This window comes from Catharus ustulatus, chromosome 5 (genome assembly GCF_009819885.2).
Source record: "Catharus ustulatus isolate bCatUst1 chromosome 5, bCatUst1.pri.v2, whole genome shotgun sequence".
NCBI lineage: Eukaryota > Metazoa > Chordata > Aves > Passeriformes > Turdidae > Catharus > Catharus ustulatus.
The window spans coordinates 65,263,228-65,288,507 of NC_046225.1; the positions used below are offsets into that span (position 1 = coordinate 65,263,228).

Consider the following 25,280-nt stretch of genomic DNA (forward strand, 5'->3'; position numbering starts at 1 on the left):
TCTGCGGCCTGCTCCGCCGCCCGCTGAAGCGCTGCCCGGGCAGAAGGCGCTGTCCTGCCCGAGTGTGCACAAAGCCCGCCTTCCCCTTCCCTCGCCGCGATCGCACCTTCCCGCCTCCTGCCCCGGCGCCGGGCGGGCTCGTACCCCGCTCCGCCGCCGCTGTCCCCGCCGAGGATGCGGGTGTCGCTGCTGAGCCCGCTGCTCCTGCTGTCCCTCAGCGCCGGCCCGCACGCCGCGGAGCTCCAGCTCGCCCGCGCCAAGTGCCCGGCCCGCTGCGATGTGTCCAAGTGCCCCAGCCCCAGCTGCCCCAGCGGGTACGTCCCCGACCGCTGCGGCTGCTGCCTCATCTGCGCCGCGGGCGAGGGGGACTCCTGCGGCCGCAAGGAGGACCCGCCCTGCGGGGACAGCCTCGACTGCCGCTACCCCATGGGCAAGCGCTTCGCCAAGGGCGTCTGCCAGTGCAAGCTCAGCGCCCAGGTGTGCGGCAGCGACGGCCGGACCTACGACAACATCTGCCAGCTGAAGGCGGTGAGCCGCAAGGCGCTGCAGCACGGGCTGCCCGCCGTCGCCCAGGTCCAGAAGGGAGCCTGTGAATCGGGTAGGAGCATGGTGGGACCTGCGCGGGGCGGGGAGTGGGAGACCTGGCTTCCAGGGGGAAAAAAGTCACGATTTTCAGTGGCCTGGGGAGACTGGGTGTCTGTAGGGACTGTAGGGACTCTATAAACCTCCAAGGACACGGCATCTCACCCAGCCGCTAATGACACCGGTGGTGTGCAGAATGGATGCTCAAGTGCTTTCTGAACAGCAGAGCTCCTCCTCGATGCTCAGTGTGCGCTTGGGCTGGGGTTTGGGAGGTCTCTCCCGGCAGCATGGCTGGGGCTGCCCCGGTGAGGTGCAGGCTGCTCCTGGGACAAGAAGGGACGCACTTGCACTGGGAGCGAGGTGGGCGCAGGTGGCTGGGCTGGCAGGGCAGGGCAGCGGCCACATCCTCAGCCCTGGCCTTTTCTGGGGCCGGGCTGCGGTACGAGACGCTCCCGCCCTGCCGGTGCCACCTGCGCTCCGCACGCGGCGGCATCGCCGTGCAGGGCGCACCGCAGCACAGCCTAGCACAGCACCTGAGCTCGGGGCCGTCACAGGCACCCCGCAGGCAAATCAGGAAATGCCTCTAAAAACCTGTCAGGGCAGAAAAATGCACCAAGTGTTAGATAAACCGCCTGAAACATAGTCTTTTCCTGGGTTGCTTTCTTCCCCAAAGGGTTTTGTAGTCTTGTAGAGATAAAAAAAGCCTGTGAACCTCCTTTATAGTGTAAAATATTGATACTCAGATTATCAAATTGTCTTCTGGTTGTAGTGAAGTGTTGAGGTCTTTGCTCAGATGCTGTGATATACTATGGCAACTTCAGGGTTGGTGATTTAACTTTGGAAAGTTTAGTAACCTCTTAAGCTAGTAATTTCCTATTGGTATTAAAATGCGTCTTTTTATGGAAGTGTTAATGCTGGCAGTATCTTTCCACATACTTACTGATACATGACTTTAAGGGTTTGCTTCTGCTACATTTCCCATAGAGTTCCTGGAAAGAGAAGTGGAGTTTTCAAGCATGCATTGGTGTTTCCATTATGTCAGGTGAACCACTAACCGTCCTGTTTATTCACAGCAAACTGGCCAAAATGATTGGGAGGGTTCAGAAGGAAAAGGGCTGCTTTTGCAGCCTTTTTGTGAATAGGGGATCTTCATATATATCCTGTTCTTTGGAGAGGGTAAACCAGTTCAGAGCGAGAGGATATTCAAATTATATTCCTGGACTTCCTTCTAGAGTATCTTGTCAGAGCCAAGAATTGTTCTAGATGCCAGCCTGAAGCTGCAATGTTCATTCTCTCCTTACATATTGTTTTTTGCCTGTACCTTTTCACCTTTGCCTGTACCTTCATCAACATCTGTTAACTTTAGTACTCCTAAAATTGGTTGAAACTGATCTACATGAAATAATCAAAATGTTTAACCAAAATGAGTGAACTGGCTTGCATCTGAGAGCTTTCTGAGTGCTTAGCATTTGGTATATATGACATTTTCTTTAAGGAATCTTCTTGAATCTAATGTTAATAGGCTTAGGAATTTGGAACTGCGAGGCAGAGGAGCTTTGGGGTTTTTTTTTTCCCCCAAGCATTTATATTAGTATTCACTTTATTTGGGCTTTTTTTTTTTTTTTGTCTCAGAAAACCTCAGCTTAGATGAAGCATGTGGTTCTCTGTTAAGATTTAATTTTTTTATTCAGTTCTACAGCTGCACAAACTGAAGCTCAAAGAAAACCGAGTGTCTTGCCCGAGGTCAGACTGAGTTGGTGGTTCAGCCAGGAATAGAACTCAATTATGGTATTTTTTTGTTTGTTTTGTTTTTTTTAAACAATAACATGCAATGGCTGTAATGAGAGGCTTGGAAGAAAGTTGACAGTTTAAAATTGCTGTCAAATTTCTTTCTCCTGTTCTTGCCTGGCCTCAGATGACTCAGAGTTTGAAGGGATAAGCTCATTATGAAGTAAATGCAGTTTTACTGCATCCCTATATTAAAATCTCAGATAAGCCTCACTTAGACTTGGGCCCTATTTAGAACATGTACAGACCCAGAGTCACTCCTAAAATGTCTACTCCTCTCCTTTTTCAGTTGCTTATGTTGATGCAGAGTTGGATTCTGGCTGTGATAAACCCAGACAGACTGAGAAACTTTAGCCATGGTTTCCTGGTGACAGCAGTCTGGTGAATAGGGATGCATGAAACGTGGGTAGTAAAGGATGAGGGAAGGGAGGAATGAGGTGACCAGGGTTACTGAGTGATAACTGAAAAATTGTCAGAATTTACAATATCTTTTTCCTTGTTGGAAGTCCTGGATTGTTGTATTGCACTGTTGTGGTTCTACACCATGCCAAATTGGAAGTTCTACACGCAGTGTACTAAGTGGAGTGTGTACTGCATGGAGATCCAGCAGCTCCAAAACTGATGCTCTACAATATTCCAGTGCCCAGGGGCTTCTTAGGGATACTAATAAGAGCAGTCTGCAGAAATCCTGAGCAAAGTTAAACTCCCTGCTGCAAATACTGGGTTTTTAAAAAACTTTTGTCAACACTAGATACACTTTATATATGGGAATATATAGTGAAGCAACTAGTTGTTTTTTTTTTTCTGCCTTCTGTCACTTACTGTGATAATGACAAACTCTTACAAACTTGCATGTAAGTAATTGAAGAAATACTTATGGAGGGCAACTTCTGTAATCAAATATCTTTTCTTACAGAGAGAGCCCTGTTTCTTGGGGCAGCAAGTGTAAGTTTTAACAATGCCATGTATCAATCTGCTAAGATGACAGACATTTCACTCAAAGGATTCACTTGGTCACCTGCAATCTACAGTCAATCTACTTGTTTCTTGAACAAAGGACTGGTCTTGATCTCTTAGTACAGTTAAATTCCCTGCAAGGTTATTTTGCAAATAACTTCTGTGAAGAGAGTTTAACTATCAAATGATTTGTATTTTCTTACCTAAGATATGAAAGCAAAAATATATATATATTTTAAATACAAGTTCTCTTTTGTCAATGGAACAAGAAAAATTGAAAGCTTGATTAGAAAACCTTTAAGGCTGGACTTGACTCTCACCATTTACTGTCCTCTGCACTGTTAACCTGAGGTCATTCTCAGAAAGGGATTGTGATGTAAGACTAACCCAAGTCTTTGCAAGATACGAGCCTAAAAGTTCCTTTTCCTAATAGAAGGTTTGAAACACAGTTAATGCATAAGCAAGGTCATTGCACACAGTTCTATGTGGGGTGTTTGGAGTGTGCCTGTACATAACCTTGAAGATACAGAGGAACAACTGAATGTATGATTACTTTAATTTCTGAGAAGTTGACCCAGTAAGGGATAGAAGTCTCCTGCAGGTGTTTTTGTCATCAAAACCTTAAAGCTGCCTGCAGCTGTATTTAGGGAAATATACTGCAAGGTATTAGCTGGAAACACAAACTTTGGTCACATTCCTGTACTGGTTGTTTTCCTTATGCCTGAGTTGGTTGGAATTACTGCAGGTGAGGATGGCAGTGTACCGAATTTGGTATACAATTCAGAGTAGAGCACTTTACTGCTTTGTAAAGGATAGGTAATAGGAAAGGGATATTCTTACTGCATCTCCTCATGAGGGTCACTTGGAAGGGAGGATGCCAAGCGTGTAAAGCCAGTGTGGTGTCTGTGCTAGAAGGCTTGTGCCCGTCTGTCGCTGTCTGGCCCTTGTGATTGCTGAATTGCACAAGAAAGCCACTTTGGTGTTGGTTCACCAAATTGTTTTCATCTGTGCACGGTAGACATCCATTGTATAAACAAGTTGCCTGAACCATAATGTGGCATTAAACTCACCAAGCTGTATGGTCAGTGCACAGCTATGCAACTTGATCTTAATGCTGAATTCATCAGAAAAGCTGCCCATGAACCTATGTTTCCAGCAGATGTTTCTGTTTTTTAAGCAGAGACATTATAATCTTTTATTTGTCTTTCATTTCTTTCCATGAAAGCACAGTAGGGACAGTGTTTATCCCTGGTGATCAGATCTGCCAGGTTGCAGTCCTCCCTTAGACATAATAATTTTGCTGAATGCACAGATCTTTTCTGAAGCTGGTTTAAAAAGGGGGATGGGGAAACAACCTTAAAAGAATGAGTTTCCCAGGCTCACAAATTCTTAATGAATGTAAAATTGTGGATTTTAATACAATGTATTGTCTTTTAAGAAAGCAGTGAATGTGATTTGATTTAATTCTACAGGGACTAAGTTGGCAGATATTCAGAAATGTTCAATCCTTTGCAAATGTAAATTGGTCTGGTTTTATTGTCTTCAGTGGGATTATAATGATTATTTCTGCTGAATTTTTTTCCAGTTCTCTTCATACTAGGTTAACTACAGATTTGTTGGCATTTTTCCTGGTTTACAGCAGTGTTAATGAGATTGGAATGGGTCTATTGTCTCTGCAAGAAAGTAAATAAACCACTATTAAATGAACCCATAGCTGTAGATAACATCACTGTCCAGGAAAAACCTTAAACTGACAATAAGGCTACTCCTACCTGAAAGGCACTTAGCTTTAGCCATTTGAATTCAGTGTAGTTGGAGCCCATAAAATTGGAAACGTAAGATCACATTTTAGAAAGTAGGCTGAAAATCTTCAGCTCCAGTTTATGCACTTACATTGAAATCTGGATTATTAGTGTTTTGTGAGAGGAGCTGGAGACCTGAAGATCTAATCAGTTGAAATGATAGGCTCAAAGTTCAAGGCTGCTGAAAATCTGGTTGATTTGTGACTATGGAGCAGATTGGGGAAATCTAGGGTTTTTGATTAAGAAATGCATACACAGCTAAGGACTTATACAGCATAAATTTGGTTTTGTTTCAAATACAAACTGGTTGCAGCACCTTTGAAATCTTGGTTATGCAACAGATGACTAATTGGATTAAATGATGTCTTTTTGCCAAGATAAATTAGATTTTGTTAGTGTGAGATGATTTTGGACACTCAGTAATAACATGGAAAATAATGCACGTTATTGAGAGACCTTTGAAGAACTATGTGACAAATCTCAGAGGGTCAGTGAGTCAAAATCCACAAAGGTGCTCTGAGCTCAGAGCTGTTCCGTGCTCAGGGCAGCAGAGATCTGAGGGCTGTGTGGGGCTCCAAAAGGCAGCAGGACTATGAAGGGGGGGAAATACATATTTAACTTTCCCTTTTAGTAAGGACAGTAGCTGCACCTAGTGTTTACCAACTAATGCAAATTATAGGATAGATTGTACCTTTACAGTTAGAACACTTGTATTCATGGTGACATTATACAATATACCCAATGTTGCATGTTACTTCCTTCTTCAGCTTCCCAGCCTTCAGTTCTTCCCTTTTGAAGTACATTGAGAACTTCTGATGAAAACCATCAGTTTAATAATTATGCATTAGAATGCTGTTAATAATAACCAACACTTCAGTTCCCTTAAATAGTGCTTATGAATGGTAGTAAACGTGGGTGCAGTTACATCTTCCACATCCATGGTTTGAGTTCCTGGCACATCATATAGTGTGTTTAAAGGTTCTCATTACTGCCAGTGTGCAGAAAATTATTCAAGAAAGATCAGGTTCTATGAAGGCATCTCAGCTTTGTAAGTCAGTTTTCACCACTGTTTGGTCCCTACCACAAGGAGAAAATCAGTTCATCTCTGATCAGCCCAGATCTTCAGGCATGCCTTTCATACAAAGCCTGGGTGTCTGTTATTCTTGGTCCTCCTTTGTTTCAGATTTCCCTTTAATATTGGTATAGATTTGGATTTTCTTTTAGGTTTGTGCATTCCTGTTTTCTAACCCCATCAGGGAGGTTCTGGGCTTCTGCTCAGACAGAGTAGTGTTTTCCCTGCGGTCTGAAAAGAGGACAAGCGTTGATTCAGTTTTAGTCTCTTCTCTGTATTGCTGCATTTTATTTTCTTCACCTTTTTTCATGTTTCATCCACCACCTCTTTCAGATTCTTTCTCTCTGCCTCCACCAAATCCCACCTGGAAAGCCACTGCCACCCATGATGTTTGCCTGGTGGCTATTGAGGAGTGCTCCAGACCTGAGGTTTTTGGCAGGCATGCCTCCTGTGCTTTTGACCACGTACAGTGCTGTATCCATTTGGCCTGAGCAGAACAGTTGAGCACTTAGAAGATGTAAATGGCTCTGGTTGCCCTGACTCACACAGAGCTATGCTGATTTACACCAACTGAAAGGCTGCATTCATGCCCAGTTTTCCCCAGTTCTGTGCTAGTTCATGAGCTGCCAGCTGATGCATGGTCATGTCTATTAAGATCAATGTGATGGCAATGTTATATCCTGTCAGTGAACACTTGCTGTTGTAGACAAGTGTTCAAAGTCATGTCAGTAGACTTCAAACAATATACTGCATAATCAGGCAAGCTGCTTGGGAACTGAAGGTAAGATAACTCTTCAGTGGCCTAGTAAGCAAAATAAATAGCAGTATATTGTGCTTACATTTGACTGTCCTCTGTGATTCCTGTTTGTGGTGTCTCTTTTAAACTAAGCACTGAAACAAGCACATTCAATTGGCTGGAGGGATTTTTCAGAGTGCCTGAGAATGTACATAGAAATAATAGACTGAATCTAGTCCTGCCAAGCTATTCCTTTTGTTTATTCAGTATCACATAAATCTAGCTTGCTAAATTTAGACAGGGTTTTGTTTCATTCAGAAGTACGTAAATCCCATGTTCAGTAACAGGATAAAGAACTTGCAGGCTTCTGTGAAGAAATTCCTAATCTTCTTGGTCTGTTTTTTTCAAGTCATTTGGTCCCTTTGGTAGATCCCATAGTTAATTTTAAAGCTTCAGGCTGTGAACACAAAAGAGTGCTATTTGAATGTGGTGATACTTCCCCTATAGGAAGTGCTTTGCGTGTGCGGTGATATGGCTCTGTGTATCAGGGACTGCAGAGAATATGACATTGACCACAAGCAGTGCTGTTCCTTTGGGATGTTGTGATGCTAGAATCCAGGATGCTGTGGCATTAGAGGCCAGGATGCAGTGGGCTCCCCCCCTTCAAGATTTTAATTTCACACTATTATATTCACTCTTAATGAATGCTGTGTATAGTGCTGTTTAATGTAGTACGATATCTAGGCCCAGCTGCATGTGACAGCTTAAATGTCAATTGCAAAAATTGTAGGTGCAAGTGTTGTAATTTAAAGCAGACTTCCAAAGTGTCTACTTAAAAAATTAGAACTGAAGTTCTAATTGTGGCTCCCAAATTCTGCAGCTGTGTTACTCTGCACTTGTTAGACCACATCTGGAATACTGCATTCAGTTTTGGATACCTCAGTACAAGAAAGGCATTGACAAACTGGAGTGAGTTCAGAAGGACATGAGGATGGCTGGGGGGAACTGGACATACCTCCTGTGAGGAGAAACTGAGGGTACTGGACTTCTTCAGCCTCTGGAAGAAAAAGCTTCAGGAGGACCTGAAGGCAGCCTGTGTGCTGGATCCATACAAAGGGGCATAATGGGAGGATGAGACAAGGGGCATGAGTTGGAACGTGGGCTGAAGTTCAGACTTGATGTAAAAAAAACTTACGCGTCATAGGGGACAGTGAAGTAGTGGAGCAAGTTTCCCAGGCAGTTTCTGGAGTGTCCATCCTTGGAGTTTTGCAAGTTGCAACTCTGTTTCCCTTTGTAGCTGATGTAGCTTTGAGCAGGAGGTAGAACTGGAGACCTCCTAAGGTTCTTTCCAGCCTGGCCTATCTTATGATCCTGTAAGTCTTGGATAATAACAGTAGTTGTCCTCAGAAAAATGCTCAAGACAGAGCTTGTATACTTCCAAAGAAAAGAACTTAGAGCTAAGTGATGCAGATGTTTAATTTTCTAAGGATCACAAAGAATGCTAGGTAAGTTTTGAACAATCTTAATGACTTTGATTCCTTTTCCAGTTCAGTTTGGAAACTGTTCTAGTGGGAGAAACAGACCAATTCAAGGCAGGTTCATCTTGCCTTCTTGATAAAAAGTGTATTGTCTTACTAACATATCCAATTCTTTCTGCTAGTATAGGTCACCTACAGTCCAGCAGTCCAAGATACAAATTCAACTTCATAGCTGATGTGGTAGAAAAGATTGCACCTGCAGTTGTGCACATCGAACTCTTCCTCAGGTAACGCTCTCAATTCTTTGTTTTAGTTACGTTATTTAACAAAGGTCTGCAGTGTAGTAACTGTCCTTTTGAATTTGTGAGGTTCACAAAATATTCAAGAATATAAACCCATTTCTCCAGAGAATCTCACATCTGTGTTTTTTGTTCATGTTCAGTCAATCTATTCTAATGAGCTTACAGTACTATATATATATACTGTTTACCCTAAAATGTGTCTATCTCATCTTTGGAGATCTCTTCAGCCTTCACTAAAATGTTTTGCTTGTTGGACTATGTTTGTTATCTCAGTTTAAATACATACATATATGTGTGTGTATATATATATGCGTATATATAGTCAGACTTAGGTAAGTTTGTTACTTTTTAAACTTTGAATTAAAGGTGATGTTATTTTGGCAGGAAGAGCATTAAGAGGTAGACGGTTGAGGAGATGTAGCCTATCTAAACACAGAAATGACTTCTGATAGGAAAGAAATATACTAAATTTCTTGACCAAAACACTACCAATATTGAGGATGCTGAAGCTGCAGCTGAGGTGGCAAGATCAACACTGAGTGCTCAAAACAACCTGGGAGATTTAAATACAAGTCCTAAGAACAAATTACTGCAAATATTGCATGTACTCCATTATGTTTCCATTACCTTTCTTCCTGGAGTCCTCTCAATCTCCACAGATATAAGAATTCTTTGGAGAATTTTTGTAGATTTTTTTAAATATGCAAAATCAAGATAATCAAGTACGTCAGGAGGTGTAGTTTTATGCACATGGTGATTAGTCCTTTGAGGGGATGTTGCAGCTGAAGATGCTTAAGATCTTTTCATATGTAGTTTTAAGATTGTTTCTTTCCCTACAAGTAAATGTTTGCCCAGGAACTTGCTGGGTGCTAATTTTGATATTACTTTTTCCTGGGATTGGCTCCAATTGTTTACTGCTAAATGGCCCAGAACTTTCAAATAATATCCTAACCAGGACCATGTCTTGGAAGAAAGACCTTTTCTCATCTTCTGCTACACAGGCACTTTGTTCCCCTTACAATCTAAGGTCATTACAGCAGCTGTTCACAGAGAAAATTTGTAAATGCCTTGAACAGTTTGTAAAATCTTTTACCTGTCTGTATTGCAGCACATATTGCTTCCCACCAAGTTTTACCCATTGTTAGTGTTTTTCATTTTTCTTTCACATTCCCTGTCGTTTTGATTTCCAGACATGCTTTTTCCACCCAGTCTGCACTTGGGCTTCATGATCCTCTTAGACCTCATCTCTTCCTTTATGCCTCTGTCCAGCTGCAAGGTTCCTTCTTCCCCTTTTCCCATTAGACAATCATTTCATTTTTCTTGTCATTTCTCTCTTCCAATATAGAATCAATAACCAGTGTGATCAGATGGGCTTCTTCTCCTTCCTTTTTTATCACCTACACTCTGTGCAAGGTAGTCTGTAAAGACAGAATTGGAAACCAAAGGAAAAGGACCCTGCTGATGGTCTGTAAACCTCAGTTCTTAATCTTAACTGGCTAAAACCAGTCACAATTTTCAGGAAGAGATCCTTTCTTTATAATTTTTAAAAAATTTAATTCTCAGAGTGAAAGGTGGTAAATGATGTCTTATATAATCTTAAGTTGGTTTCTCTTATGGCACAGAATTTCTTGCTTTTTGTACAGGCACCCTCTCTTTGGTCGAAATGTTCCCCTTTCCAGTGGATCTGGGTTTATTATGTCTGATTCTGGTTTAATTGTGACCAATGCCCATGTGGTGTCAAGCACAAATGCAATATCAGGGAGACAACAGCTGAAGGTACAGCTTCAAAATGGAGATACCTATGAAGCAACCATCAAAGACATTGACAAGAAGTCTGACATTGCCACAATAAAGATTCACCCCATGGTGAGTGACATAAACGGAAGAATGACTTTGAGAGCTCTATTCATTTTCACTTAGTACAAAGTGATTGACTAGAATATATGTTTAAGAATTTCTTTGAAATATGTGTGAAAACAATGTACGGAAATACAAGCCTGGAAATTTTCCATATCTTGGAATTAAATTACTTTGTCTTCTGTGCTAGAACTGTAAAAAACTAAGAAGGAGAAAAAAAGCCACTCTTTTAATATGTGGCAAAATTCTCCTGTCTTTACCTAAATATCCAGGCTAATCTTTCTAAGCTTTGTACCAGTATGCATGGACTGCAAGGTGGGGCATAATGCAGAAAGAGTCATTCAACAACTGGTCAATGATTGGTTTGTATGCTGTTTCTAGGAGGAGGGAACATCTGCTGGAAAACAGGGAAATTTCAATGCCTTTTTTTTTCCTGAGTGAAATTGCAAGGAACTACAGATAGCTGTTTGTGTTGAAGACAGTTTAAAACGGCAACCCTCCTGGTATAAATTTTGGGTGTAGGATAGTGAGTGGCTCTTTCATTAATGTAATGGAAAGTGTTTCTTTTTTGATCTTTGCAACCAGGTAATTTTCAAGTATGAACTAATGCTTATTTCTTTCTCTCTGTGTTTAGAAAAAACTACCAGTATTGTTACTGGGACACTCTGCTGATCTGAGGCCAGGAGAATTTGTGGTGGCAATTGGAAGTCCATTTGCCTTGCAGAACACTGTGACAACAGGTATTGTCAGCACTGCTCAGCGAGACGGCAAAGAGCTGGGCCTGCGGGACTCGGACATGGATTACATCCAGACAGACGCTATCATTAATGTAAGCAGGACATGTGGGATGGGTTTCACTTCACAGTCCCTCCCCACCTCTGCAGCATGGAGGTGCCTGCCCTGAGAGATGAATCCACTAAATAGAAGCAGCTTTGTTTAAAGTCAGTGAAACTCTTCTTTTTTGAAGTCTATGCAGTGTCTGTAAATTGTGTTCAGGCAGTGTTGTGAAGGTCACGATAAATAAAATTCTCCCTTAGAGGCTGTCTGTGAGGATGCTGCATAGGTCAGACCCTTTAAATTCTGTAAATCTCATGCAGTAACATGGTTGTATCAACCAGCAGTAAATCAAAATATTTCTCTATCTGCTTGCTGAGTTGCTCTGGTCAAGGAAGCTGTAGAATAGAGCCAAAATTTCTTTCATCTACATCCATTAGAACCACATGGAGTAGTCAAACTGAGAGTATGTGCTTCAGTTTAATGACAGGACACCCAGGTAAGATTGTAAGGAGAGGACTGGGAGGTTTTGTTGCTGTTCTTGTTTTCCCTTTGCACATCACAATCAAAACAAGAATCAAGGTGTAAAATAACAAAGTTTGAGGTACAGTTTGGAGCTAAGGCTCCTAACATTGCACACTATATAGAAATACATTGGAAAAATGTTCCTTCAAAGCAGCTTGCAGTCATCTGAAAAGCTTAAGTGAAGTCTTTAGGTGTGTGTTTAGCTTGTACTGCTTCTAAAAAGAGCACTGCACACATATCTGAGGTGGAAAATGGCCTGGAATTTTATACCTTAAATCTGTTACACATTGATAGAAAATATTTTCAGGTTTTATTTGTTGCACTTTAATATCAAATTTGATGTAACAAGAAATAACACTGAGTGTTATACACACACAAAGTGCTTCACAAATGGTTATTGTCAGACTTGAGAGAAATTGTGTGGAGAAGCAAAAAGAAATGACATTAAAATGAGCTTTTTCAAAGAACTTTTGTATAACCCCGGAACTGAACCTTTCCAGATATTTAATTGGAATTAATACCTTGAACTGTGCAAGGAGAATAAGGAAAACTTAGGCAAGATGGGTTAGTTGGGAGCACACACTGAATTTCGTGGTGGAGACAGAATTAGAACATGGGATTCTTGACTTCTTGCCTATACACATTTTTCAAACTCGGACTCCTTACTTGTGTATGTACTTAGACATTTTCTGCCCTCCAAAGCTAATGAGCATGTTTAGACAAGGATAGCAGAGTGTGTCAGATAATGCTGGACCAAAGGAAGAGTGATAGCAGATGAGGTGAGGAATATGACACTAGATTTGAATTGCTTTGCCATCTGAGACCACAAAATATGAAGATGGTCCCTGGCATAAGGATGCTTTGTGCTTAGCTAATGTGCTTGTTTTCTCCTGAGAATGGGAGGAGTTTGAGAGTTGGTCTGTTCAGAGCATTCCTGTGGCTCAGCCAAGGCTTTCCTGCAGGAATGTGCATGCAGCTGCCTTTTGAGGAATGCTAGGACAGCAGTAACATAGGGCAGGAGAAAAGAGGGCCATAAGGTTCTAAATGGAGCTATATTGCATGTGCTGAAGGTCTTTCACATCCTTCAAGCAGAAGACAAGTGAATGAGCAAGGCTGAAAAATCATTCTCTTGGTTTCAAGTGTGCAGCCTCTGGTAACTGGGGAGATCCAATATAAGGAACTGATCTATTTGTTTAAATTTGAACTTTGAGGCTGCTTTATAAACTTTAATGTCTGTTTTAGTCTCCTAAGAATCTATAAAGTTTGCCCAGTGCTATCTAAGTGTAAACAGTTTATGTCTCACTTCTGTGTCATACATCACTTAGCTTTTGTTTCTTTTGAGTGGTAAGTTGCTGCTCTTGGCTGTTTTGCAAACCTACTCTAAAACTCTGGCCTCACTCAAAAACAAATTGTTGAGCCAGCATGAAGATGGACAAGCAACCTCCCCAACTCTCATTTCCTGTGGTCCTGTTGCATGTTTCCTTTAAAGGCCATTAGGTATTAGGTAATTTTGGGCTGCTCAGAGCTGCTCTATGACTCCCCTAGAGAGGCATATATATCTGTGGTTACTAAATCAATCCTTATGTAGTAGCTACCTCATAGCAATATGCTGTGATTAAATATGTAAAACACTGTATTCTGCTCCAGTGGAGAATGAGAGACTGACAGTATTACAAATCAAAGTGGTGAATAAAACAAAAACTGTAGACGCACCTCATTGAAGTATAACTTTAAATAGCAATTAATTATTTCAAAACCTCATTCTGACAGGCTTTAGAAGAATCAAAATACTAATTTTTAGCTAGTCCATGTCTTAAACTTAGCATCTGCCTATTTGGAGTGGCTCCTAACTTAAAGCCTGCTTCTGAAAAGAGAAAAACCTATAATCATGAGAGGGTTGAAGGGGTAGGATAAGACCTACTTCTGTAATCTTCTGTAATTGATATTGTGTCTGTCAGTGCTGCCTAAGAAATGACCTCCTCTCTTTCATTTACTTACAAAAAGCCTGCTTTTTGTAATGAGAACTGCATTTGCAACAGTAAAGTATTAATTTATTCTTCCCTTATGTCATTTTTACAGTATGGCAACTCTGGAGGACCTCTAGTTAATCTGGTAAGTCCATGTCACTTGGTTTTGTTTCAAGAGCTAGTTTCAAGTTAATGTTCTTTTGGAAAGATTCATAGCTCATTCCATCTTCCATTCATTTAGCTAATGGTAGGCAGATAGCCTGAAGCTAATGCAAAATGTGCAAATTATGTCTCAGTTCACCATAGGAAAACATTTCCCCATTGAGCACAGAAAATTTTGCATAGCAGTGAGGAATATGGGATCTGGAAGGAGCAGTTATGCTTGTTGATGCTGTGAAACCTGGGATGTGCAACAGAGGTGGGACCTGGTTAACCCACACAATTCTTTCAAAGTAGATTGCTTTAAATCAGCACTGGTTTTGTAGGTCAATGACTTGTGGCTATACTGGTAGTAGTGACTCCACTCTCTTGCTGAGTGGTGGGATGGACCTTGGATGAACACACTGTACTGTAATCTCTCTGGCCATCACAGTTAAATGTGAAATGGATCATGAATCAAAGCCCAGATCCTCCCTTATAAGTAGTGTTTATTTCTTGAGTGATTACAACACTCTAAAATTTCTTACACCAGCTTTTAGCATGAAATGCTAGACAAGGAGCTGAATCCTGTACTTAAGAACAAATTTAATTGGGTGTTGTCTCTCAACAGGATGGTGAAGTGATTGGGATTAACACCTTGAAGGTCACAGCTGGAATTTCTTTTGCTATTCCTTCAGACCGCATCACTCAGTTTCTCACAGAGTCACAGGACAAACAAAGTAAAGGTAAGGTCTGCAAGAAACAGTGACACCTTCCAATTATTATCCTGATCCAGGTGAAGTGCCAAAAGATGTGTCTGGAATCCTGTTACTGAAAGGAGCAGCACCCTTTTCCATCACAGAGCATCACAGACTGGGAAATAAAAAACAATCTCACAGAAGAGAGGGAGAGACTTCTTATTACTCACACCCCCAAAGAGCAGACAGTATGTGTATAAACACGGGAAATAGGGCCTCTGAGAATAGTGAGGACACAGATGAATCATCATGGTCTCAAATGGTCTTGGGAACAGATAATCACTTGTTTAAGGGGTTCTATTCTCTCTCTTTTTTTTTTTTTTTAATTTATTTTCCAAGCAAAAAGATTAAGGTATACTGTAGAAAATAAGGTAAAAACCTTTTTAAGTACCTGTCCACAGGTGAGGCGTAGTCCATAGAACCTGACTTATATTTTATCATGGTCATGTATGTCAGTGCTATGTAGTCAGATATTGTGACAGACTCAGGCCCTGGTGGAAGAAGGGCTGTTACTAATCCACAAAGAAATACATGGGAAGATGGGAGAGAGGCTGAAAGAAAGGAAGGTTTCTGCACCAGAGAGCATATCAATCTAAATATATTGGCAATGACAGCTGCAGTACTTTAGACTTATTTTTATGTGCTTGCACGGTATCTGTCACCCTGTTCTAGATGTCATACTATAGGCACAGCCAAAGCTGATCTAGCAATGCTGCATCCAGGCCAAACTTTCCTTACTCTTTTGCTTGCCAATTTATCTGTCCACACCCTACTACTCATCTTTTATCATTAGTGTTGGCTGCTGCTCCTTCTTCTCTTGAATCTTTTTGTTATTAATCTTGTCTTTTCTTGAGTTCATCCAGTTCCTGATGCCAGGGTTGTTTCCCTACACCACTGTCTTCTCAGATTCTGTTATTTCAGAAACTTCTCATAGTCAGCAGTTTTAATGTGATGCATCTGCTTGTATGTGTGAGAGCATCACAAATGTGATGGGTCCCCCCATCTGTGTTTTTCTGAATTCCACAAATTGTATTGTTTTCACAGTTGAGTTGGAGGCAAGGGGAAAAGTAGATGAAAAAAAAGTTGTTAATTATATGCTGAGAAGTATATTTTAAAGTAGCTGACATAATTTTGTTTCAGTCAACGTGTCAAAAAAATTTATTTGCCCTGGTTACTAACTTATTGTTGGTTTCTGAAACAAACAGGTGTTTCAATAGTGATGTTAGTCTTTAGAACCAAACTGTTCATCCCAGTCCAGGGGGGAGCAATGGCTCAGCCTGCAGGCCTGGCCTAGAGGCACGAACTCAAGCGTTATGCAGAGCCCACCATCTCCTGGTAACTGGAAAGTCAATGAAGCTCAGAGGTGTCACCACTGAAATCAGTTACCTTGCTCTTCAGGCACCTTTACCTCCACAGAATGATGAGCCCAGCTGAGCTTTGCCCGTGGAAGAACCCTAATTAAAAACTGAAGGATTCAAGTCTATACCGTGATTGTAACATACAATTTTTTTTTAAATCATGTTACATCATTCCCTAATCAAAAAGATTCACACTTTCTCTTAGTGTGAGTGTAACTGTCACTGCTCCAAATATTCTGAGGCACAGGCAATTTTATTGTTTATTTTATTTTTCAATTTTATTGGCTTTTGCTTCTCTGAAGTATGTCTGATTTTGCTATGGCAGAGCAGTCATTTATAGCCTTTGATGCATAGAGAAAGTTTCTAGGAGATATTTTCACCACATATTTGAGACTTAGTTTGCATTTTTTAGGTCTTTAGTAATAGTTCTCAGGTTTATTGTATAGTTGCTATTTTTTGGAATAATGAATTTATGTAAGCAGAATTTTAGGGTCGTTTTATCATGTTTTCTTCCAGTTATGTTCCAGTATTTTCAGTGGGATCCTCCCTTATGGTATTGGGTCATAGAAAGACGTTTTTTGGGTATTACCATTTTTCTCTTAATATCATATTGCCTAAAGATAACACTTCCTTAGGATACCACTCTTTCCAGATTTATTCTGGCTTAGTAGAAACTCAATTTTCAATAAGCTGGACCTTAGTCTTTTGAATCTCAGTTGAGGAGGTGTTTTATATACAAGGCATATATTTTTTAAACTCTCATCCATTATACATAACAGAAAATATCTGATCTAGTAAAGAACAGGAGTGGAGAGCAGGGGGAAAGGAGAGGATGTCATTTGAATGAAGAATTTGCACTGATTGTTATCTGTACGTTCTATATTACCTAATGCACCTAATGTATTTTAATGTAATTTTTTTAATGTATATTACCAAAGGTTTGCCACAGCCCTCATAGAGATGTTTGTCTGTTGAATGATCTGAAAGCCTTTGCTAATTTTGGGGTTACCAGTAATAAGGTCAATGTCCTCTTATAGTTTGGAAGTCTTAAATTGCTGCATGAAGTTAAGTGTCTCCATCTGTATCTCAGTTTTAACCAGCTGTGTAGTCTGTGTTTACGTCTGGAAATTAACTACATATTTAAGCATTGATTTTTTAAAAAATTTTTTTTTTGTTTGTTTTGTTATTTTTATAAGGAATTTCCCCATTTTGGTCTTGGCTCTATCTATTCCTAGTTTAGGCTTGAGCAGAACAGTAAAACTAGGAAGTCTTTTAGACACAGGCACTTTTGTAAGCAGAGAAGTGAATAAACCTTGTTTCAGATGGACAAGGGGAAATGGGGGAGTTCTGCATTGGCCATACCCAACAACTTATTTACATGAATCCTCATTTTACATCCCCAGGACCTTGTATTAGTTGTGTTGAAACAATATTCTTACCTTTGTATTTGAATGATTATTATTACTAATAATTGCCACAAATTGTGAGGTATGCAGTTTATGTAAAAGGGACACTGCACATAGTCCAGCATTATAGGCTTGAGCTGTTTTCGTGTTTTCTGCTTGGAAATAGAATATGTTTCTTAAATGCTTTCAGGGCTGCTCATGTAATCTGCAAGATGAGCTAGGTGCGAAAGGAATTAGCAGAAAAGTAGAAGTTTTGCCTGGCACTTGAATAAGAAGTGCAGGATCCATTTCTTCACTTGGAAGTCCTGGTGGTATCCTGGCCCCACTGAAATCAGCTGTATTGGGTATAATTTTGTACCAGAGTTACTCAAGCCCGTAGGAGTTTGAGTACATGACCCCTTAATTTGGATTTATCGGTTCTTTTTGCTACAGTTTATAAGTCATAAACATTTCTGCCTTCACTTAGTGTTAATCTGTCTGGTTTGTATCTCAGTTGTTGCAAGCATCAATAAGTTAAGTTTAACAGTAAGGAAAATGCTTTCAGAAATTTCTGTGAATAGTGAATTGCTTCTAGATACTTGGGGTCAGCTGCTTGTGACTTTCTATTAACACTAAGCAGATTTAAGTTTAAACTCATGGTAGGGGGCTGGTTTGTTTCTACCTCTGGAATCAGTGCTTAACCTGGTGTTTACAGAAATGAGATGAGATTTGAGTCTTTCTCTTCTGTGCTCCTGTTTTAAGCCACAATGGTTTCACATTTGTTAAACCTGATTCTTCTAACATATGAACCTTCTTTTAACTACTGCTGGGACTGCACCCTTGAGGTGTGCTCCTTAGATTTATGACATCACTTTATTCCAGTTCTCCTAATTACTTTTTCTTTTGCCCTGTGATTGCACAAATGACAGGTTTTGAGACTTTCTATTCACAGAGCAGATGTAATATGACAGTGGTAGTCCCAGGTGCCTCTTGCTGTTCTCCCAATGTGACTTAGCCCCAGCATCACCATGCCTGTGCTTTGGGAATGATGGAACACTAGTACTGGTTGTCTATGCCTGCTGAGTCTCTGCTGATACTTCCAAAAAGATGGAAAATTATATTCCCACTAATCATTGTTGCTGAAAACTTTGGTTTTGGTTGAAAGTGTTTGACTTTGGGTTAAATTCAGTGGAATGGACTTTAGTGAAACAAAAGGACTGAATTTCTTTTACTTGTATTCAAACACACAAAAAGTCTGGAGAGGGGAAAGAGAGGAGTGTGTAGTGCACTGCTGAAGTAATGCATGGGTCATAGTTTTTAGTTTTACTTTATATAATAGCCTACTACTCTTATGTTATGAATTGCTATTTGCAGTGTGGCAAACTTACTGCAGAGAGAAGGCAGAAGGCTTTTTTGGATTTCAGTGTGTGAACAAGAGTGAAATAATACTTTGACCTGCCTGAAGTTGAAGGTAGAATTAGAATTTTGGTTAGGAATAAGTGTGTAGTTGCAAGATTTATTTTTTTACCTAAAGCTTTGTGTTTGCATAACTTTAGCCACTGCAGAAATAATTCCCTTTATCACTAGTGTAATTTCTCCTGTGGTTTTTCATTCTTGCTGTTTTGTTTCTTCCAAGACAATTTCTTTTGTTTCTTCTTTAATTTTCATTTTTCATTCATGTGAAAATTCCTAATTCAGGCTCTGGAGTATCTTTGTGTTTCTGCAAATTTCTGCCTCACAGGCGATGACCAGCATCAAATTGTTTAATGCAAAGAGAAAACTGTCACCAGAGATGCTGTCACTGACCTTATGAAGGGAATTTCATTATTTAACTGTCCACATTGCATGGACAGGGGGATTATTTTCAGGTGGGAGAATTACCATTTCTGTATCTTTTTAAAAAGTGAAAAATTATGTTTCTGCCATGGGGACTGGAGGAGCATCATGAGCTAGTTCATGGTCATGCCCAAAGCTCTTCAGACTTCAAATTTGAGCAATTTAACTTCTTGACACTCTTACTATAGCTGATTTTGATTTTAATAGTCTCACTTTAAAATAAAGGAAATCCAAACGTTTCAGAGTAAAGTAGGGATGACAGTTACAGATGCAAGATTTTTCAGAGTACAGTAAATCCAATGTTTAGTAGTCAACATTTTCAGTGACCCCAATGGGAATATTTGGCATGCATAATATTCAGAACTAAGTCCTCTACTTGGGAGTATTTTTCTTGGAAAGAATAAGAGCTAAAGAAGACTGTGTATATCTCCTTTTTCCTCATATGCAAACCTGGAGAAACTCAAAGATCTTGTGAAGTCATTGTGCTGGAACAAGTGAGGGGAAATATTGTTTTGTGCCGGATGTAACTGAGTACTGCAGCACTCACTTCAGGAAGTCATCAAGCTGCATTTTTTTTTCAGAAGACAGCTGTGCAATATCATGACTTACTAAAAGCCAACTTCAGAAATGTAGTGTTTTTCCTAAAGGAGTGACTTCTCACCATTAAAAATTCCACAGGGTCCTGGCAAATCACAGCATTATAGAATAGTTTCTATTGGAAGGGACCTTTTGAAGGTCATCTAATCCAACCCCTCTGCACTGATCAGGGACATCTTTCATTACATCAGGTTTCTCACAGCCCCATCCAACCTGACATTGAGTGTTGACAGCTGGGGCATCTACCACTTCTCTGCCAGCATGTTCCAATGTGTTACCACTGTCGTCATAAAAATTTTTTCCTGATTCCTACTGCCAATCTCCCCTCTTTTAGTGTGAAAGCATTACCCTTTGTCCTGTATTATAAACCCTCTTTAAATACTGGAAGACGTCATTAAGGTGTCCCTGGAGCCTTCTCTTCTCTAGGCTGAAAACCCTGACTACTTCAGGGTATGAAGATCATAGCAGAGCCCAGAGCAGTGCTTCACTGCTGAGTATTTTTGTGATCATTTTGGCAAAAGTTAACATGTTTTGGGTTTTTTTAAACTTGGTTTTTATTCTTTGGGGTAGAAATAACAAGCTATTTGCATTGTAATCAGTGTGAATCTTTTGCTCTTTCTCTGAAAACTGGAAATTTAAATTTGTTTAGATTCCATTTCTACATTTTAATGATAACATCATATGATTAAATTGTCTTGACCAGTGTCAGATTAAATGGTAGTTGGTTATGAAATTTTCCATTTACTGAATTCATGTGAGACTAGATCACAGCAACTTCCTGAATGAAAAACTCTAATAGAGTGTAAATGAGCTTTCTTATCCTTAGTTGCAGGGAGAGGGATTGTCATTCTGTACACCAAGGCCTAATAAAAAACTCTAGTACAGATGTGTGTGGTTTTGCTTAGTTTTGCTAAAATCTGATATGTTCTGTTTTAATTCTCAGGTATTTTGGGTTATCAGAACAGTTATTTTGTTAGTGTTTGCCTAAATTTCTTAAATATCCTCCGTGTTCCTTTCAGATGGGAAGAAACGTTTCATTGGCATCAGAATGCTCACAATAACACCTGCGTAAGTACCTTAGAAAGGGGATTGTATGTTCCTGCACACAAGATGTGGTCAGTAGTGGTTCAGAACTTCATTCATCTTTCATTGCACATCTCCATTGATCCAGAAATGGGCATTGGCTTCTAGGAAGCCTGCAGGCATTTAAATGGTGTAGGTGAAATCTGTATTCTGAGACCTGGAAATTCTCTAAATACTGATAGTGGTGGATGTCCTGCTGGTAGCTGAGGGAAAATAGGAAGAGCTTGAACACAGATTTTGGTTCTTGACAAGGACACCTGGAGTTACACCAACTTTTAGGTGACATTTAAACAAAATGGTGCTTTCAGGTGGCTCTGAGTGCCACTGACAGATCAGCTGATGGAGGGTTTGGTGGTGTTTTATCAGTGCCAGTGGAAGCCATATGGTGTGAGGTTTGGTGCCTAACCATTAACTAGAAAGAGTTGCTAAGGTTCCAAACTAAAACTTTGTGCCTCCATGTTAACAAAGCCAGAAATGAACACCCTCCTCTGGCTCTTGGCTGCATTTTCCCTCTTACATTGCTTTGTGTCTTGCTGTTACCCAGATATATTCTTGGATAATAAATGAGGGCTCTTATGCTGATGTTCTTTCCCAGCAGTAGGCATGTTTCCAATGTGGCAGTAGACTGCAAAATTAAACAAGACAATTTCCAGCTGGGGTTGTAGTAAAGCCATCTTTTTTTCTTGAGTTACACTCCTGCAGTCCTCCCTGAAGGGTCAGATCCTCAGCTGGAATGAATCAGTGTGATGGCAATAACATCACTGGTGGAGAGAAACTCAGAATGTTTCTCTGCAGAGCTGTGAACACAATGTGAGATTTTACTGCTTTTGGAGCATCTGAGGAAGCCATGTAAGATATCTGCAGACCTGTTTTCAGAAAAAGAACACTTCCCTTATGTTTGCTTTAATTATTCAATTCTTAACTTCCTAAGTACTAAATCAAGTGACGAAAAACTGTGTAGCCATTTTGCTTCCCAGGTTTCTCATAGCAGACAGCTCCTTGTTTAAAATCTGTCCTTGTTTAAAATCTTTCTTTCCAGAAATGAGATTTAACTCTCACTGTACACAGATGCCATCACTGAAATGATGTCATCATCTCTGAAATGAGGGGATGTTTGTAGAGGCTCTATTTTTCTTTCTTTAGAAAGTGATGCGCAAAAAATTGTTGATGACAACTTGTGAAAAACTGAAGTTTCCAGCTCTGATCTCTCTGGAGTTATCAAGAACTCTGTTGTTCTAGATAAAGACAAATTAAGAATGACTTGCAAAATAAAAGAAACAAAAAAGTTAGCAAATTTCTGCCCTGTCACCAGCATTAATTCTTTGGGCAGAAAAACCTTGTGTCCCTGAGAATGCTCCTGTTGTGCTCACGAAGGCGCTCTGTGCTACTGCTACAAAGAGCCAAAGTCAGATTCCTGCAGATGTGCAGGCCCAATAAGTTTAGCATGCTTTGCACAGGTAAGGAGTTTTGGCTCTCTTAAAATCTTTGTAATTTTTTAAAATCCGAGTTCAAATGCCCTACACTTTCATCACAGAACAACAGGCAAATGATTAAGTCTTTCACTTTTTGTCACAAAAAGTTTAAATAAGAATATATGCTTTTGTAGTGCAATCAAATTCTATATAATTCTTTGTTCTTCTTTTAGCTTGGTGGAGGAACTGAAGCACAGTAATGCTGATTTTCCTGATGTCAGAAGTGGAATTTATGTACACGAAGTTGTTCCAAACTCGCCTTCTCATAGGTAGGTAGAGCACATTATTTTCTTTACCACAAATAAACATCCAAAGAGATACTAGAAAGTAATATTTCTTTTTATATTAAAGTATTTTCTCATAACAGGCTTGATCTGTATTAAAAATTGTGCCTTTAAGTTTAAAATAAGATTCTGCTCACCTCCACAAAAATGAAGCATTGAAGAACTATTTAAATTATGGCATTGGTTAGTTTGGAAATGACCCTTAAGATCAAGTCCACAACCATGAACCCAGAACGGCCAAGGCTGCCAATAAACCCTGTGCCTAAGGGCCACTTCTGCCAAACTTTTAAATACCTCCAGGGATGGTGGCACCACCACTTTGCTGGGAAACCTTTTCCACTGTTTGAAAACCCCTTCTGTGAACAGATTTTTCCTATTATCCAATCTGAACTTCCCCTCAGACAACTTACGACCATTTCTTGACCTGTCACTTGTTACTTGGTAAAAGAGACTGCCATCTACCTCACTACAACCTTTAGTGACATTGTGAAACACTAACAGTGTGCAAATTAAAAGAATACCCTAAATACAATGAAATAATTTAAGAAGTTTTGTGAAGTATGTTGAATATTAATAAACAGAAACTTGGATTACGTTTAAGCAGAAACAGAATAACATTCACATTTAGAGCTGTTATCTGAGACAGTGCTTAATGGAAGAGGCTGTTCTACAGAACAGTTGCAAAAATTATTTTAGGAAAATGAAAAACAAAAGTAATAAATGCAGCTACTCAGGATTATTTGAACAGCAAGAGAGAAATAATTTCCCAATGTTTTAGCTGGTGCACTTTACTTATCTTGAAATGTTGAGGTTGTAATTTTCAATTCTTGAAATACATATTGGTGGCATAAAAGCATGGTCTTGCAAATGGACTGAGTAAAGTGAATCAATAATAGATAAAAAAGCCTTTTCTGATTCTCCCTTCTAGTTTTGCAGAAGACATAAGAAAATCCTCAGTGAAGTAACCTGTGCCGTATTTTGCATTTAACAAGTTATTATTTCACAGTCAGAAGGCTGCAATTTCCCTTCAGTGGAGACTAAAACAAATAAAAAATATTACATTTGCAAAAGAGGTGGTGAATAGCCTTTGTACTTTTCCTCTGCATAGAATTCATCCTTACTGCCATTTTCTTGTCTTTGCAGAGGAGGGATCCAAGATGGAGATATTATTGTGAAGGTCAATGGGCGTCCTTTGATGACTTCCAGTGACTTGCAAGAGGCTGTGATGAATGAATCACCTCTACTACTTGAAGTTCGAAGAGGAAATGATGACTTGCTATTTAACATTGAGCCTGAGGTTGTCATGTAAATAGAATTGAGGAAGCTCTCACCATAATTAAACTCACTTATTCTGGAACACTAGATACCTCCTTTACAGCTAATTATACTTCCTCTTGACTAATGACAAGGTGGACTAACTTAATTGCCTGAGCCATTTCTGTACATAGTAGCTAGAATGACTTCAAAGATGCCATTTACAGAAGATATAAATTTCAATGAAACTTAAAAACTGTGTTCTGGGGAGGAGGAGAAAAACAAATTTTGAGTAGCTGGTAGAAATGGGTCCCACTTTGTGTACCTGCAGATGCAGAGCAGATTGAGTTCTGTATATTGAAAGATCCAAATACTACTGTGAGCAAGTATATAAAGGGGAAATTATTCTTAAACTACAGTCATGGCTGCAGCTGACCCAAGCTATTGCAATGCAAAATTGAGTTCTTTTTTTTTCTTTTTATGTAACTTTTTCAATGTGAACCTATTATTGTTAGTGCTTCAGCGCTCCATGTCAGTGCAGGTAGATGAAATCTGTAAATATTGAAAGGAACAAAAATGGTGTCAGGCTATAGAGTGTTACACCTAGGTCATGCGATTTTTGGAATATAGTAAATGATTCTTATAGAATTAATGCCTTATATATAAATCAAAACGATGTGCTGAACAAAGTTAAGTTTGAGAAAGTGCACAGTTTTTTACGAATTTATACAAACTTGTTTTGCATTTTTACTGATAAGCTTTGCTGTAAAATTGTTACACTACTTTTGGCTTTGACTGTGTATGTTTCTACTGTAAGGAGATTAAAGTTTACACAAATACTCTGTTGATGTAGACCTCTTTTTATAAACAAATGCATCTTCCCTGCCTCTTTTTAAACAAATACACCTTCCCTGCTTCTTTTGTCTGACTGGAATAGGCTTTCCCAAGAGAAAATTTTCTTACAGAAAATTGGGCCCTGATGTTATGAAAACCCTTTGCATCCCTATGATATAATTATTCTGTCCTTATTTAGAAAATGTTTAGAAATACTTTGCACACAAGTCATTTATTTACCTTGTGTTTTTCCATATTTATTAATTGTGCTTTGATGTCACTTAGAGAGTATCAAGTTGGGATCTTGTTGTCCTCAGTTTTCCCTGTATGTGGAAGCAGAAAGGAAGCACCAGTAACCCTGTTTTACAGCTAAAGCATGTGAGACTTCTGGGTAGTAAACCCAGGAGAGAAATTGGTTAGAGCTAAATCCAGATCTCCTAG

General features: G+C 39.8%; 1 protein-coding gene across 1 annotated transcript; it reads left to right on the forward strand.

The window, feature by feature from the left end:
• On the forward strand, window positions 1-24,869 carry HTRA3 (HtrA serine peptidase 3). Its single transcript, XM_033061091.1, has 9 exons — window positions 1-598; window positions 8,603-8,702; window positions 10,361-10,583; window positions 11,209-11,403; window positions 13,953-13,985; window positions 14,610-14,724; window positions 20,932-20,980; window positions 22,641-22,736; window positions 23,895-24,869. Exons 1-9 carry the CDS (start codon window positions 175-177, stop codon window positions 24,058-24,060), a joined length of 1,401 nt encoding a protein of 466 aa, XP_032916982.1. The 5' UTR covers window positions 1-174; the 3' UTR covers window positions 24,061-24,869.
• The last annotated feature ends 411 nt before the right edge of the window (window positions 24,870-25,280 follow it).

Excerpts from the sequence above, each read along its gene's own strand:
- HTRA3 (XM_033061091.1), top strand. The coding sequence starts at position 175 with ATGCGGGTGTCGCTGCTGAGCCCGCTGCTCCTGCTGTCCCTCAGCGCC. Across the intron at positions 14,725-20,931 it reads ACAGGACAAACAAAGTAAAG|ATGGGAAGAAACGTTTCATT; the intron begins GTAAGGTCTGCA and ends TGTTCCTTTCAG. Across the intron at positions 20,981-22,640 it reads ATGCTCACAATAACACCTGC|CTTGGTGGAGGAACTGAAGC; the intron begins GTAAGTACCTTA and ends TTCTTCTTTTAG.